The sequence below is a fragment of the Pipistrellus hanaki genome (assembly GCF_964339955.1).
Source record: "Pipistrellus hanaki genome assembly, chromosome: 1".
In the NCBI taxonomy this organism is placed as follows: Eukaryota; Metazoa; Chordata; class Mammalia; order Chiroptera; family Vespertilionidae; genus Pipistrellus; species Pipistrellus hanaki.
The window spans coordinates 10,718,610-10,733,412 of record NC_140503.1 but is presented as its reverse complement, the minus strand read 5'-3'; the positions used below and the strand labels follow the sequence as shown (position 1 = coordinate 10,733,412).

The 14,803-nt window shown below is 48.1% G+C and overlaps 1 protein-coding gene across 5 annotated transcripts in view; it reads right to left on the bottom strand.

Moving 5' to 3' along the window:
- Positions 1–14,803, bottom strand: part of FOXN3 (forkhead box N3) — a 350,430-nt gene that overhangs the window by 139,542 nt on the left and 196,085 nt on the right. For all 5 annotated transcript variants that reach the window (XM_084884253.1, XM_084884256.1, XM_084884257.1 and 2 more), the window contains one exon: positions 13,410–13,546. In XM_084884253.1, coding sequence (XP_084740379.1) covers positions 13,410–13,546 — 137 coding nt within the window. The remainder of the gene's footprint in view (positions 1–13,409; positions 13,547–14,803) is intronic.

The window sequence follows — 14,803 nt, the reverse complement described above, 5'->3', positions numbered from 1 at the left end:
CCTCCACCGACTTGACTTGATCTATCGCGGAGCCCTCCTAAAGGGTCTCACCTCCATTAGTGCCATCCTCATTACACTACAAAGCCTGCCTTTTAAAAAGCAGTAAGCCGTTCTTCCTTCTCCACGCTCACCTCTTTGGCGATCGGATCCCGGAGAATAAATATTTCCAGAGAAGGCAGGGACCACACAGTGCCCAATTACGGTGGGAAGAGCTCAATTTCTGGAGTCAGAATAGGGCAGGGGTCTTCAAACTACGGCCCGCGGGCCACATGCGGCCCGCAGAGGAGTCTGATCCGGCCCGCCAGGTTTTTTGGGCAGTGAGCGCAGCCGAGGTGTTACAGTAGGAATTAGTAGTTCATATAGTCCGGCCCTCCAGCTCTCTGAGGGACTGTGATCTGGCCCCCACTTTAAAAAGTTTGAGGACCCCTGGAATAGGGAGACCATCTGGCTCAGGTCCCAGCTCAGCCATTTTCGAGCCGCGCGATCTGCCATCGCAGGCACGTGACGGCCTCTCTCAGCCTCAGTTCTCTCAGATGTAAAACAGCGCTAAAATCAGTCTCCTCAGACTCTTGTAAGAATTAAACCACTGCCTATACAGTGTCTGTTAAACCAAGCCTCGCACAAAGTAGGTGTTCAATAAATGCTTGAGCCAAAATCAGTTTGGCTCAGTGGATAGAGCGTCTGCCTGCGGACTGAAAGGTCCCAGGTTCGATTCTGGTCAAGGGCATGTACCTTGGTTGCAGGCACATCTCCAGTAGGGGGTGTGCAAGAGGCAGCTGATCGATGACTCTCTCATTGATGTTTCTGACTCTCTATCCCTCTCTCTTCCTCTCTGTAAAAAAAATCAATAAAATACACTTTAAAAATAATAAAATAAAAACAATCCTTGTTTTAAACATAAATAAATAAATAAATAAATAAATAAATAAATAAATGAATGAATGAATGAATGAATGCTTGGCTTTCTTGCCTCCCACCCCATCATCAGTATGCTTTAGGGTCCAAAGCAGGGGAAACTAAATGTACAGTTCTTTACGACCCTACAGGGCTAAAGAGCTTACACGCGTAGTTTATTTCTTAGAAGTCTAGAATATTGGGTAAAAATGGATTTTTTGTTTGACTCTGCATCAAAGAGTTATTTCACAGAAATACAGTTTGGTTTTCCTGTAACTGTGACTTCAACCATTCCGATGACAGAATGTGCCACATCTGAGAGGTGAGGGTGGGGAGGAAGTGGTGTCGGGGGAGGGGGGAGAGAGATAGAGAGAACTTCAAAGGACTTTAATCAGAATAAAATCCTACCGGAGTCACCCTGTGTCCCATCCTTCCTTTCTCAAGCACAGCCCCTTCCAGAGCTGGAGGGGGGGGGGGGGGGGCTGCTGAGCAAAGGGTCCTCAGCTGGCTGGGCCACGCCATTATCACCAGCATCCTTTCCGCAGAGCCCGGGGCCTGGGCACCACCTGCCTGTGAGCTCTGCGCACAGACTTTAACATACAAAGAATCGAGATCTCCTTCTAGCAGGTGGGGAAGGGAAATGTTGGGCGATGAAAGGGAGATGGTGGGATCTGGAACAGGGAGAGCGAGAAAGCAGCAAGATGCAGAGCAGGGAGGAGATGGCCTTTGTTCTCCTCAAAGGAAAGAAGGGGGGGGGGGGCGTGATGAGTGACTGCCAAGAGGTTTAAACCCGGATCATGTATCTGCTGGAGAAGGAGCACATCGGCTGTGTGGCCGGCCCGCGGTGAGAACTTTCCCCATCGCCAGCAGGGCAGGCAGAGCGGCCTTACCTTCCAGTGCTCCGCGGTGCAGGGAGGGGGCAGAGGAGGCTTCTTTGCTGAGAGGAGGCTACTTTTCGAAGGAAGAGCAAGTGAGACAGAGCCACCTTAGGCACATTTGCATTTCCTGTGGCAGCTGCAGGATGTTTAGTCCTCGGACAGGATCTGGCGCCTTGGAATCAACCGCCTGGGATTTATAACTTTCCCGCCCAGAGGAGCGTGATGGGTCTCTGGGGCTTCAGGGATGACCCCGTACAAATGTGTGATGCCCAGAGGTGCCACGGGGCCTTGGCGGGTGGGTGGGGGAGGGGCCGCAAGGCCAGAAGCACCGACACTGCAAAAGCGCTCAGGTGCCTTCAGAGCGCAGAGGGTCCCCCTCCCCTCCACCGGCCCTTGTCTCTGGACAGCGAAGGGAGGAGGGGATATAGCCCATTACTCTGGCATTCCTGAGCGAGTAGAAGGAAATTTTTTTTGCACTCTTTTCTTAACCTGTGCTGTGCTTTCTAAGAGGAATCGTCAGTAAATCTCACCTGTATGCAGGTTCTTTTTTTTTTTTTTTAAATATATTTTATTGATATTGTACAGAGAGGAAGGGAGAGAGATAGAGAGCTAGAAACATCGATGAGAGAGAGCCATCGATCAGCTGCCTCCTGCACACCCCCTACTGGGGATATGTCCACAACCAAGGTACATGCCCTTGACAGGAATCGAACCCGGGACCTTTCAGTCCCCAAGCCGATGCTCTATCCATTGAGCCAAACCGGTTTCGGCTGTATGCAGGTTCTGTTGAAAGCCATGGTCGCCAACCTTTCGGACCTCACAGACCACCAGTGACCCTTGGACCACTGACTGGCGGCCTCTGGTTTAAGCACAGGGATGGAGACCTCAGTCCTGGCTTTCACCGATCTTAAATCTTATCGGAACCACATAGCATAAAGCATTAAAAAATACCTTATCATGCAAACCCATCTATACAAAGTCAACCAAGTCCCTGGGAGACGGTGCAGGATAGAGCCCCAGTGCGACGTTAGATCACAGAAGGCGGACCCGATAGCCAGGGAGGCCGGGAGAGCTGGGGAAGCCAGGGCCACACTCTGAGAGCTTGGAGCTTCACATCTTGAGTATTTTTCTGCGTCCTCACTGCTTCCCCAGACTCGCCCCTTCCTCCCGAGGACGTCACAGCTGCTGTGTGTATCCTTCTGCTCAGCGGGGTCCACTCCACAGCGAGTGCAGGTGGACTACGGCTGGACAGGGGTGGGGGGGCTGAGAAACTCACCACGGGGCCAGAACACCCACCTCCAGGGGGCGCCTGGGCAGGAAAGTTGGAAGAGGTAAGGGGGATACTCTATGTGCCTCAATGTCTCCATAAGCAAAAAGGGGGTGTGCTCATTCCTAACTCAGAAGAACCCTAAGAAACTTTGCTCTTATTGTTTAAAAATAAATTATTTCATTCACAAGCCCCAGTTGCAGAGGGAAGAGGGAGAGAAGAGGAGGTTGGGGTGGTGGTGGTGGTGGTGGTGGTGGAGGAAGAGGAGGAGGAAGAGGAAGAGAGGGAAAAGGGGATAGAAAAAGCTGCAAAAGTTCTTTCAGTCTTTTCCTCTGAATGTGTTTTTTCCCCATTCACTTTTATTTTTGCCAAACCAGATGGGGGGGGGGGGGAGAGAGAGAGAGAGAGAGAGAGAGAGAGAGAGAGAGAGAGCGCGAGCGTGAGTGAGTGAGTTGGGTGAGGGGTACTAAGTCTGTTAGAGATATGGGTGGATTAAGCAAGCTAGTAAACAGACTTTGACCGAAACTTTTCCATTTAAAAGCAGATAAACACACAGTGAACATGTCTCAACTTGGACTCTATTGTGATTAAGCAACTCAAACTAAAAAAAATAAAGATTAAAAAAACGTGTCTCGATGGCTTATGGATGTTTTCTCCGGATGACTTAAGAATCACAAGTTGGCAATTAATGTGGAATTTGAAGATTCTCACACGCTTTCTGCTGCAAGTTTCACCTATAGGGCAGGATCTTAAAGACGGTTTACACAAACAATGCCACACGGACCTCATGCAAAAAAACAGCAACAAAAGGTTAAGAATGTGATCAAAGACTCTGGCCAGAAACATGTGACTGCACAGGGCAAGGACACCAGCTTGGCTGTCCCACGGAGATCTACACAAAGGCGGGGGCTCGCTCTCGCTAATTCAGTGGGTAAACAATAGGGGGAAGGTCCAGCGCGTTTGACGGACAGCTTTTGGAAATGATCTTCTGCCTGGCAAGCCACCGCGGCGATAATTTTACTCCCTCGGAGGAAATGCAAAGAAGTGTCACTAAAACAAGGGAGGTAATTGCAGGGCATGAATCGAAAAGCTGGATGGCACCGAGCAGGGAGTAACTAAATCAGCCCCATCTCGGTCTTGAAATCTGGACTTTTCAATTTCAGGAGACGAATCCGACCTTTCATTTCTGAGTAACAAAACCACGCATATTTTCCTCAATGTTTGTCTCCAGCCTCCACGGTGTGTGCTGAGAGAATGACAAACACTGTGCAGGGAGCCACAGCCCATCCTTCTCCTGCCCTTGCAACTCAACAGACTTAAAACACTCCAGATTTGGGAAGGGATTACGTGAAATTCTCCCCGAAAAAAAAAAATGAAATCTCTTTGAAGGATCTTGGCAGCTGGTTGTCCAGCTTTGACCAGCATCCCCATGGGTACCCAGCTCCCCCTGTTAGGTGCCTGGCACAGTTCTTGATGCCATTCTCCTGGAGAGATCTTTCTTGAAGACTCAGCCGGTGTGGCTCAGTGGTTGAGCATGAACCAAGAGGCCAAGGGTTCGGATCCTGGTCAGGGCACAGTCCTGGTTTTGGGCTCCATCCCCAAGTAGGGGGCCTGCAGAACGCAGCTGATTGATGTTTCTCTCTCATCAATGTTTCCCTCTATTCCGCTCCCTTCCTCTCTCTCTAAAATCAACTTTAAAAAATGTTATATAAAAAAAAAAAAAGACCCAATCTTTCTTTCAATAATGTCTACCCATTAGACCGAAACCCCTCCTCACTGATGGCTGGCATGCTGACCTGTTGTTCTCCAAGTTACACATCCCCAGTTCCTTGGTGATAACACACCAACCCCCTCGCCAGCTGATGGCTTCCTTCATTATCTCAAAGTGCTCCTCCCATCTGGACAGAAGCTTTCCGGTGAGGTCTGATCCTCACTGAGGTGGAAATTACTGGTCACTCTATCAACTTGTTCAAATACACATCATTTATTAACATTACCAAAGACTGCCTTTTGACCAATCGTGTTCACTGCTGAGTAAACTAATCCTTCCCCCATTCTTTCTCCCTCAAATCTTCTATGAAGGATGGATTCCACCGTCCAATCTAATTATATTACACCTCGATTTCTTACAGCCCCTCCCGCCCAAGCTATAAATCCAGACCCATTTAGTGTAACGAGAAGCTCGGACACGGCAGTGATAGGTTTTTGTGTTCTGCTGAGGTGAAAAATTGGCCTCTTTCACACCACCGCAAAACAACACACTGCCCTGCTGTGTTCGCTGCCCATCGTGGATCTGGTGCGTTTTTGACAGTTCTTTCGCACTCCTAACATGGAGATCAACCCCCTCCCACCTCTGGGAAGAATGCAGGTCAGCCCCACCCAGCAGACACTTCCTGCCTCTCACAATACCTAAGAGGCTCTGAGCAGGAATCTGCCAGGTCCTTTGCTGGCTATTTGGAGAACCAACTACTAAACAGGAGACAAATTGGCCAAGACCCCAGACTCCCACTGATCCATCGACACTTCAACTTTCTAACCAGGAAAACCGGGGACACAGGCCCTCTTTGTTGTCCATCATCTTGGAAGCCAGCGACAGAAACTCACAGGTAGTAAATCTGAGGAGAACCTAACCCTTCCGCTATGTGAGTACAAGGCGGGAGCCCCTGCAGGTCAGAGGATGAGAAGGTCACTCCGCGTGGCTCTCTGGGCCATGGGCTTTACTCAGCACCTGAGCAAAATAGATAAAATCAGCCTGGCTGTTTAAACAGTCAGCTTCCAAAGTGAGTATGAAACAGAATAAACTTGGATGACTGGGCACAGTATTCCTATGATATGCCTAGTACATGAGTGCTCCAAGATAGCAGGGACAGTTTTCCACTTAATCTCTAGTAAAAAAAAAAAAAAAGGGGTGGGGTGGGGTGATATGATGCTAATTAGACCAGACGTCATTCTGGACGTCCTTCCTGACAAAGCCGGGGCCAGAGGGAAGCCAGCTTGAGTCCTGGGCGCAGGAGGAAGCTGGTGTCAGTAGCCCAGGTGCAGGTGCTGAAGGGAAGCCAGTGACCACAGCTAGGGGAAGGAAGGCCTATTGCAAGAATCTTCATGCATCGGGCCTCTAGTATAATTTAAAATGCAAATCAAATTATAGCCAGCTAATGGGTTTTTAAAGCTCACACTGTGAATGAGCTTGGTTTGTTATAGGAGTGACAGCCCTCTAACAATTTTAAGTCTTTTCCATTATCTGTCTCCCCGCCCCCCCCCCTTTTTTTTTTAACAAAATTAAGTTTATATTTGCAAGTACTTTAGAAAATCTTGGCATTCAATCCCACATCCATTTTACCACATTAATTTAGCGCTTCCCTCTCCATATTGAGTGTAATGCAGCTTCATATGATTTTTTTTTTTAAAGTTAACATTCTTTAAAAAATTATTTGGCCGAAACCGGTTTGGCTCAGTGGATAGAGTGTCGGCCTGCGGACTGAAAGGTCCCAGGTTCGATTCCGGTCAAGGGCACGTACCTTGGTTTCGGGCACATCCCCAGAAGGGGGTGTGCAAGAGGCAGCTGGTCAATGTATCTCTCTCATCGACGTTTCTAACTCTCTATCCCTCTCAATTCCTCTCTGGGTAAAAATCAATAAAATATACTTTTTTAAAAAATTATTCGAAGCAAAATTATTCTAGCAGCTCAAGCATACTCTTCAAAATACCTAATACCTCACCATTTTTAATTAATTAATTAATTTTAAATACTCACCTGAGGATATGTTTTATTGATTTTTGCAAAAGAGGAAGGGGGAGAGAGAGAGAGAGAGAGAGAAACATTGATCGGTTGCCTCCCATACCTTTCCTGACAGAGGATAGAACCCTGCAAATTAGCTATGTGCTCTGACTGGAAATCGAACCTGCAACTGTTTGATCTACAGGATGACACTCCAACCACCAAGCATCCTGCCAGTGCTGCCTCATTCTTTTTAATTAAACTTACACAAGTAAGTGTAATGAACATGAGACTCATTTATAAAAACTACTTCCAGCTGAAACCGGTTTGGCTCAATGGATAGAGCGTCGGCTTGGGGACTGAAGGGTCCCGGGTTTGATTCCAGTCAAGGGCATGTACCTTGGTTGCGGGCATATCCCCAGTAGGGGGTGTGCAAGAGGCAGCTGATCGATGACTCACTCTCATCGATGTTTCTAACTCTATCTCTCTCCCTTCCTCTCTGTAAGAAATCAATAAAATATGTTTTAAAAATACATTTTAAAAAACTACTTACAGTTTCAATCAAATCTGTTGCTTACAAGTAAATATAAATAGTGTAATAATGAAGCAACTAGCCTAAATCCTCACAGTCCTTTATGCTTGGCTGAATGAAAACTTGAAGTGACACAACAATCTAACAAACTCCTTCAACGCAAGTAAACACCGACTTTCCATGGCTTTGCAGTTTTTCTGGCAACTATTAAATGCACGCCACTTTGAAGAACTGAAATGACAGATGTCTTAAAAGGTAAAAAAAAAAAAAAAAAATCACTCCATGTTACCCAAGCAACAGATTTCATGCTGTGTGCAAACTCAGCATTTTAGTGGGGGGGGGGGGGTGGGGGGGGGTGGTTAACAAGCTTAACATTCTGAGGACTTTCTAATTGTCTAATTGTAAAAGGATGAGCTCCCTACACACCCCACCTTCCCTACCTCCTCCCAACACCCGGCCCCCACCCCCCATCGCCATTATCAGTTCACTCCTAGGGCCAAAGCTTAGTTACCCGCTGAGGAATCTGATGATGTCATGAATTCAACCTTATACTGACCACTCTACAACTGCTACCTTCTTAGTGGTATTACTCTGCTACACAGGCATTGGAAGAGTTTTAATACTATTTTGTCTTCTGGATAGAAAGTATAGTGTCAGTCATTGGTGACTAACTGGGCGCTTAATATGTTAAAGAATAAACTCACAGCTCATGAACAGGAAAGCAAGCGGGATAAAATGGAATCTTTTGCTGAGTCAGCACTAAAATCAGCCCTTTCCAACCAGTCATTTATCTACAGCAGCATACATCATAGAGAGCGATCAAACTCCCAGTCTCCCGGTCGAACTCCCGAGTGGACACTTTGCATATCTGAAAGGCCAAATCTTTGGAGAGGTGGTTATTTACTTACTTACTTACTCATTTCTTTCTTTATTTTTGAGGCCATTAAATAGCTCAGAAGGAGCAAAGAGAGGCATAAAGAGCTAAATGATAACTTTAAATGTCCAAAATTTCTTTACCAGAAAATAAATAAAAGTGAGAGCAACCGAAACTTTCTTGAAATGTTTTTTTTTATTAATATATTTTATTGATTTTTTTTACAGAGAGGAAGGGAGAGGGAGAGTTAGAAACATCGATGAGAGAGAATCATCGGATCAGCCGCCTCCTGCATACCCCCCACTGGGGATGTGCCCGCAACCAAGGCACATGCCCTTGACCAGAATCGAACCCGGGACCCTCCAGTCCGCAGGCCGACGCTCTATCCACTGAGCCAAACCGGTTTCGGCCTTGAAATGTTTTGATCTGGCAAACTTTGAAGTCATCCAAGAAGTAAATTTTTAGGTCCAGATGATCAAATAACAGTCTTCTGGATTTCTCGAACTTCGTACAGGTCAGGCCACTATACTTTACACAAACTATAAAATGGTCTGTCATTATTAGGGGGAGGATATTGAAACAACAAACGGAAGGTTCAAAGGGGGGGGGGGTGTCCCTCAATCGGGGCTTGTGTTCCTCTAGAGTCCCATCGTGGCCCGCCCCTCACACAGACCAGAGGCTTCTGAGGTGCTGGGCCGTCTCCCAAATCAGATGGCTTTTATTACATTTTCCTTCTCTGAAAACTGACCATCCTGGAAACGACAGGCCCTGCTGTTTGATTAATTTGTAAAACCTGCTACCACCTGTGCCGAGAGATAATTAAAGTGCTTTTTCAATAAACTGATTTTGGATCTGTGCCTATAAACAGAGAAGGGAGGTATCACATACGATGCACATACGTAACTTTTTAAAGCAATCTGTTGTCATGACGATCGGTATGGAATATCTGCTACCTTGTTTCCCCGAAAATAAGACAGTGTCTTATATTAATTTTTTCTCCCAAAGTTGCGCTAGGTCTTACTTTCAGGGGATGTATTATCTTTCCATGTGCTAGGTCTTATTTTCGGAGGATGTCTTATTTTCGGGGAAACACGGCATTCACAGGGCGTTGATCTAGTACTGTAAATGCTAAGCTCTAACTCCTGGAATGGAGGAGGGCCCACCTAACTCATCGGACGTTTTTCTGTAGGGGAAATTTGTCTCTACAGCCATCCATGCAGTCATTTACCTACAGCAGCGCACATCGGAGCGAGCGATCAAACTCCCGGTCTCCCGGTCGAACTCCCGAGTGGACGCTTTGCATATCAGCCTTTTATTATGATATAGGAGGATTCTGGGTTACAACCCAACGCTATGTTATTTGTTTTCTTGTCCTGGTTCTGGCCATTGGGACCAATTTCAGGTTGGCTCCAGTATCCCTCCGACACGCCCCACCCATCCTTTTGTTACTTTCTTCTCCTCCATGTTTTTTGTCGGCAAAAAAAATGCCTTACTTTGAAAAAAAAAAAAAATGGCTGTTATGGGCTGAATTGTGTCCCATCTCCTCCAAGCCATGTTCAAGTTCTGGCCACCCCCACCTGAGAATGTGACCTGATTTGAAGCAGAGTCATTGGAGATGTAATTACTAAAATGAGGTCAGTCTGGGGTAGAATGGGCCCCTCGTTCAATACGAACAGCGTCCTTATAGAAAGATGGGGATCTGGGCACCGAGAGCACACCCACAGAGCACCATGTGACATCCAGGCGATGCTTCTTCGGGCCAACGAATGTCAAGAAATGCCAGCAAAACAGCAGATGTGCGGCGAGAGCCAGGTGACAGCCCTCAGACGGAGTCAACCCTGCTGACACCTTGATCTTGACCTTCCAGCCTCCAGGAGGGAAAGAAAATGAATTCCTGCTGTTCCTCAGCTGTTGCTCTGCCATGGCAGCCTCTGCAAACTACCGAGTTTCCTCGAAAATAAGATATACTCCGAAAATAAGACCTAGCGCATGGAAAGATAAGACCTAGCGCAACTTTGGGAGAAAAATTTAACATAAGACACTGTCTTATTTTCGGGGAAACAGGGTAGTGAGGAGCTAATGCCACGGAACTCCACATTCCCACGAAAAACAATTCGTAAGTGTGGTATCCAAAGCAGCAACAACGTCCTATCCAACACCTACGAGCACACTGGCAGTCAGGGCACGCACGTCGGGCACGCACAGAGCCTGGGGGCAGCGTTTCCAGATCCCCCTTTTCCCTGCAGAACGTTCGGCCACCTGCAGCGCAGCTCAGAGCGCTCCCTGCCAGGCGCACCTGCGAGGACAAGCAATAACCACCCATCTAGCGTAATCACCGTCTTCAACATGCCAAGTGCCGGCTCCGTGGGAGCTGAGCGTCCCCAGGTGCCCCGCACAGCAAGCCTGCACGGAGCTGACACCGGAGACCCAGCCGTGGCGTGTGTCAGGTTGGCATTTCTGGTCCCTGCTTAACGACTCACTCTGCCCCACTTCCATCCTCCCTCAGACACGTCCACAAGGGGCCCGAGGCTTAGAATGGAGCCGAATACCACGCCATTAGAAGCCATATGAATATCAGACAGTCACCTAGTATTCAGTACCCTCCGCTCTCCGAGAGGAGAGAAAGGGACTTGCTCTTACAGAGGTAAGACATGGGAGAGGACGGCTAGCATCTGATCTGGCACTTCACACCACATCCAGGGACCTTCCTGGGGGTGAAGTCCAAGCCCCCAGGTGGGTCCATATGGGAACTTTGTTCTTTCCTCCGTCAACCTGGGGACGAGGCACTGGCGGCGGCAGCACAGGACTGGAGTAACTGTGTGGAAGTCGTTTTCATTACCCGGGCTCTGGCTCGTCTGCGTTTTTATGCCCACGTTAAAAATCTAATGAAGTCATTACGACCGGGCCAGCGCGGCAAGCCTCACCTGAGTGTGCGTCCCTCCTGCAAGCCCCAGAGCTCTGCTATAATCCCTCAAATTATTAAATAATTACCACGTCTCCCTTGGGTCACGCTTGGCAACAAAACACTGGTCTAAACGAACCGACGCTGTGACCCAGTGAATAACACTTAATGTTCTTAACCTCCCCCGGCAGCAGAAGGACGTGAAACACTTCCGAGGTCCAAGGTGGGGGATACAGGAAGGGGTATTCTGCGGGGTCTGGAGGGTAGGGGGTCAGCAGAATGACAAAGGAGCGAGAGAATCTGGGAAACAGTCCCATCACTGGTGTCATCTCCTCCCCGACCAGCCCTGCCTGTCGGCAATTCTCCACTCTGATCCTCGTTCCCTTCCGGGTTTCCGGAGGGGCTACGGCCACCAGAAGAGAACCAGGCGTATGGCCCTGTCCTTCTGGACGGCTCTGTCCTTCTGGACGTCTCCACAACGCTTGGCTGGGCTGCTCTGGAAAATCCCATTCCGTCTCGTCTCCGACAGCTCTGTGACCTCAAGTTGTCATTTCCAATCACGCATGCCTCCGCCGACTTTTATGAACATAGACAAAAGCGGCTACAACCATTTCTTCCCCCTGCCCGATCTTTCAAACCTACTGTAGTTGCTATGTGAGGTTATTTGTTTCTAAGGCAACGGCGTATATCTAAGTACTAATGGCCTGTCCTTTTGCCAGGCAACAAACAGCCTTGTGATGCAACTGCACCTGTCTCGGCTACGCGTTGCTATGGAGACGGCTCTGGTTGCTATGGCTACCATCACGCTAATCGCCTAGCAGAGGCAGACATACAGCGGTCTTCTCGGAGAGCCCAGCTGTTCCTCCCCGTCTCTCGCCGAAGACTGATTGTCTACCCCTGTGATGGTGCTCTCCGCTGGGATGTGCAGGAACTTCATCAACGCCCTCCCCGAGCATCCCTCTGCTCCTCTCCGCAGAGCACAAGGCCAGGGGCAGGAGCTGCAGCGCCGGGGACCACAACACTGCTGAAACCTATAAGTCACACCGTGTCTCACCGACACACACCTGCAGTCCGAGGACAACTGCTCTTCACTGGGTGGTCACAACAGAAACATTACCAGACGTGAAAAATTAGGCTTTTACCCTAGCTCAGTGGTCGGCAAACTCAGTGGTCCACAGAGCCAAGTATCAACAGGACGACGATTGAAATTCCTTTTGAGAGCCAAATTTTTTCAACTTCAACTTCTTCGAACGCCACTTCTTCAAAATAGACTCGCCCAGGCCGTGGTATTTTGTGGAAGAGCCACACTCAAGGGGCCAAAGAGCTGCATGTGGCTCGAGAGCCGCAGAGTGCCGACCACTGCCCTAGCTGGTTTGGCTCAGTGGATAGTGTCAGCCTGCGGACTGAAGGGTCCCGGGTTTGATTCCGGTCAAGGATCCTCCCCAGCCCGGGCCCTGGTCGGGGCTCATGTGGAAGGCAGCCAATCAGTGTGTTGCTCTCACATCGATGCTTCTCTCTGTCTTTCCCTCTCTCTTCCACTCTCTCTAAATATCAATGGGAAAATATCCTCGGGTGAGAATAAAAATAAGTAGATTAATTCTTTTTTGTAGGATTGAGGGCTCTATTTCAAAGCCAAGCACTAGGCAAGATAAAATCAATTTTAAAAGTTGGTTCTGTTCTATCTGGCTTAAAAAAAAAAAAAAAATCTTAACACGAATAACACATGTTTGAAAAGTAACAAGCTACACATCCTCTGCTCCACTAAACTCTCTCATAGTTACTTTGTAAAGAGGGCTCCGGGGACCTCCCTGCCACAACCCAAACGGGCGTGTGCAGGGGAACAGAAGTCTCCATGGTTCTCTGCGCCTGGCTTTGAAGAGCCAAACACCAAGTAACCACAACAAAACGGTCCCTCAGGAGCCGTCCACACGGGGACCAGAAGGACAACAGCGGGGAGAGTCCTGTAGTGGCCAGCGTCGGCACTCCGGGTCGGAGGACAGGAGTCAGACCCCTTACGCACCTCATCTGTACTTTTATTGCAACAAACCAAGGCACGCTGAGAAGTCAGAGCCGTCAACTATTCCTGGTTCACGTTTCCACCCTGGAAGGCGGTCTCCCACCCGCCCCGAAGCCTTCGGAAAACCCGTCCCGCCAAAGCAGCAGGAGCGGTAAGGTTTGCAAGAACCACCCCAGCGGAGGTCCCTCTGATAAGACTTCCTTCCTTTCTTTCTCATTTACCTATTTTAAAAAGCGCGCAGTCTATTAAATTAGTCTCAGCACCGGTCTCTGCTACGATAAGGCAACTTCTGCAGACAAGAAGAAAAAGTAAAGGTGAACTGCTTACCTTTGATATGCCTGAGGAGAGGCGGGCGGTGTGGTGAACACGTGAGGGTGCGGGTGATAAGGTGTCTTTTTCAGAGCCTGAATTAGATTTTGTCTGTACTCTGGGTCTATGCACCACAACGACCCTTTCCCAATGCTCTGCAGAGAAAATGAAAAGACGACGGTGGTTAGTACAGAAAGTATTGTTCTGCATGAAGTAGGTGAGTAGCTGGTATCACAGTTACTTATTTAAGAAAAGGAAAATACAAAAGTGAGTAGCACAGAAAATACTATTTTGCATGAAGTAGATGATAGCTACTATTAGTCACTATTTTTTTTTTGAAAGCCTCTCACTCATTTGTCAACTGTTTGCCAGCCGTAAATAACGTAACGTTATGCTCGGACAACAGGAACCAGAACCTGCACTTCCTTGAACTCGTGTGAAGCCTGGCAGACAAGAGAAACACGTTATTACCAGGTGAGGCTGAGGCAAGAACATTGTTATGTTCCTATCTTAATGGCCACAAACACTTAGATTCCTTTACTATTTTTCCGTGTCAACTTTGAAGAACATGTATTCCCTTCTAAAAATGAGTTTTATTTATTTATTTATTTATTTATTTACTATATTTTATTGATATTTTACAGAGAGGAGGAAGGGAGAGAGATAGAGAACTAGAAACGAAGACGAGAGAGAAACATCGACCAGCTGCCTCTTGCACACTGGGGATGTGCCCACAACCAATGTACATGCCCTTGACCGGAATCGAACCTGGGACCTTTCAGTCCGCAGACTGACACTCTATCCAGGGGTCTTCAAACTACGGACCGCGGGCCACATGCGGCCCGCAGAGGAGTCAGATCCGGCCCGCCAGGTTTTTTGGGCAGTGAGCGCAGCCGAGGTGTTACAGTAGGAATTAGTAGTTCATATAGTCCGGCCCTCCAGCTCTCTGAGGGACTGTGATCTGGCCCCCACTTTAAAAAGTTTGAGGACCCCTGCGTCTATCCACTGAGCCAAACCGGTTTCGGCTAAAAATGAATTTTAAATGTCAGATTTGAAATAGTGCAAGAAAAACAAGAATTATTGTTGTTTTTTAAACCCCGTTACAGTGGTACCACTTTGCAAACCCAGGAAAGTAATCTGCTTCTTTTTCCTACTAACTCATAAAAGTATGACCTGTAAGCTGGAGGTGGAGTTCCGTAATTCTCCCGCGAGAACCAGAAGCGCTGGGGCCGCGGTGACCCTAAGCCAGCCCGCACTTTTCTTCCCGTTCCTCTGTCCCCAGCGCTCGGCTCCAGGCCTAACGGGGTTGTCTTTAGAGTCCAACGTTAAAATGCAAATTTTATAAAACTGTTTCCATGGACTGAGGAAGACTTGCTGAGGCCCACTTTCTGGGGGAGGCTTTTGGTCTGCAG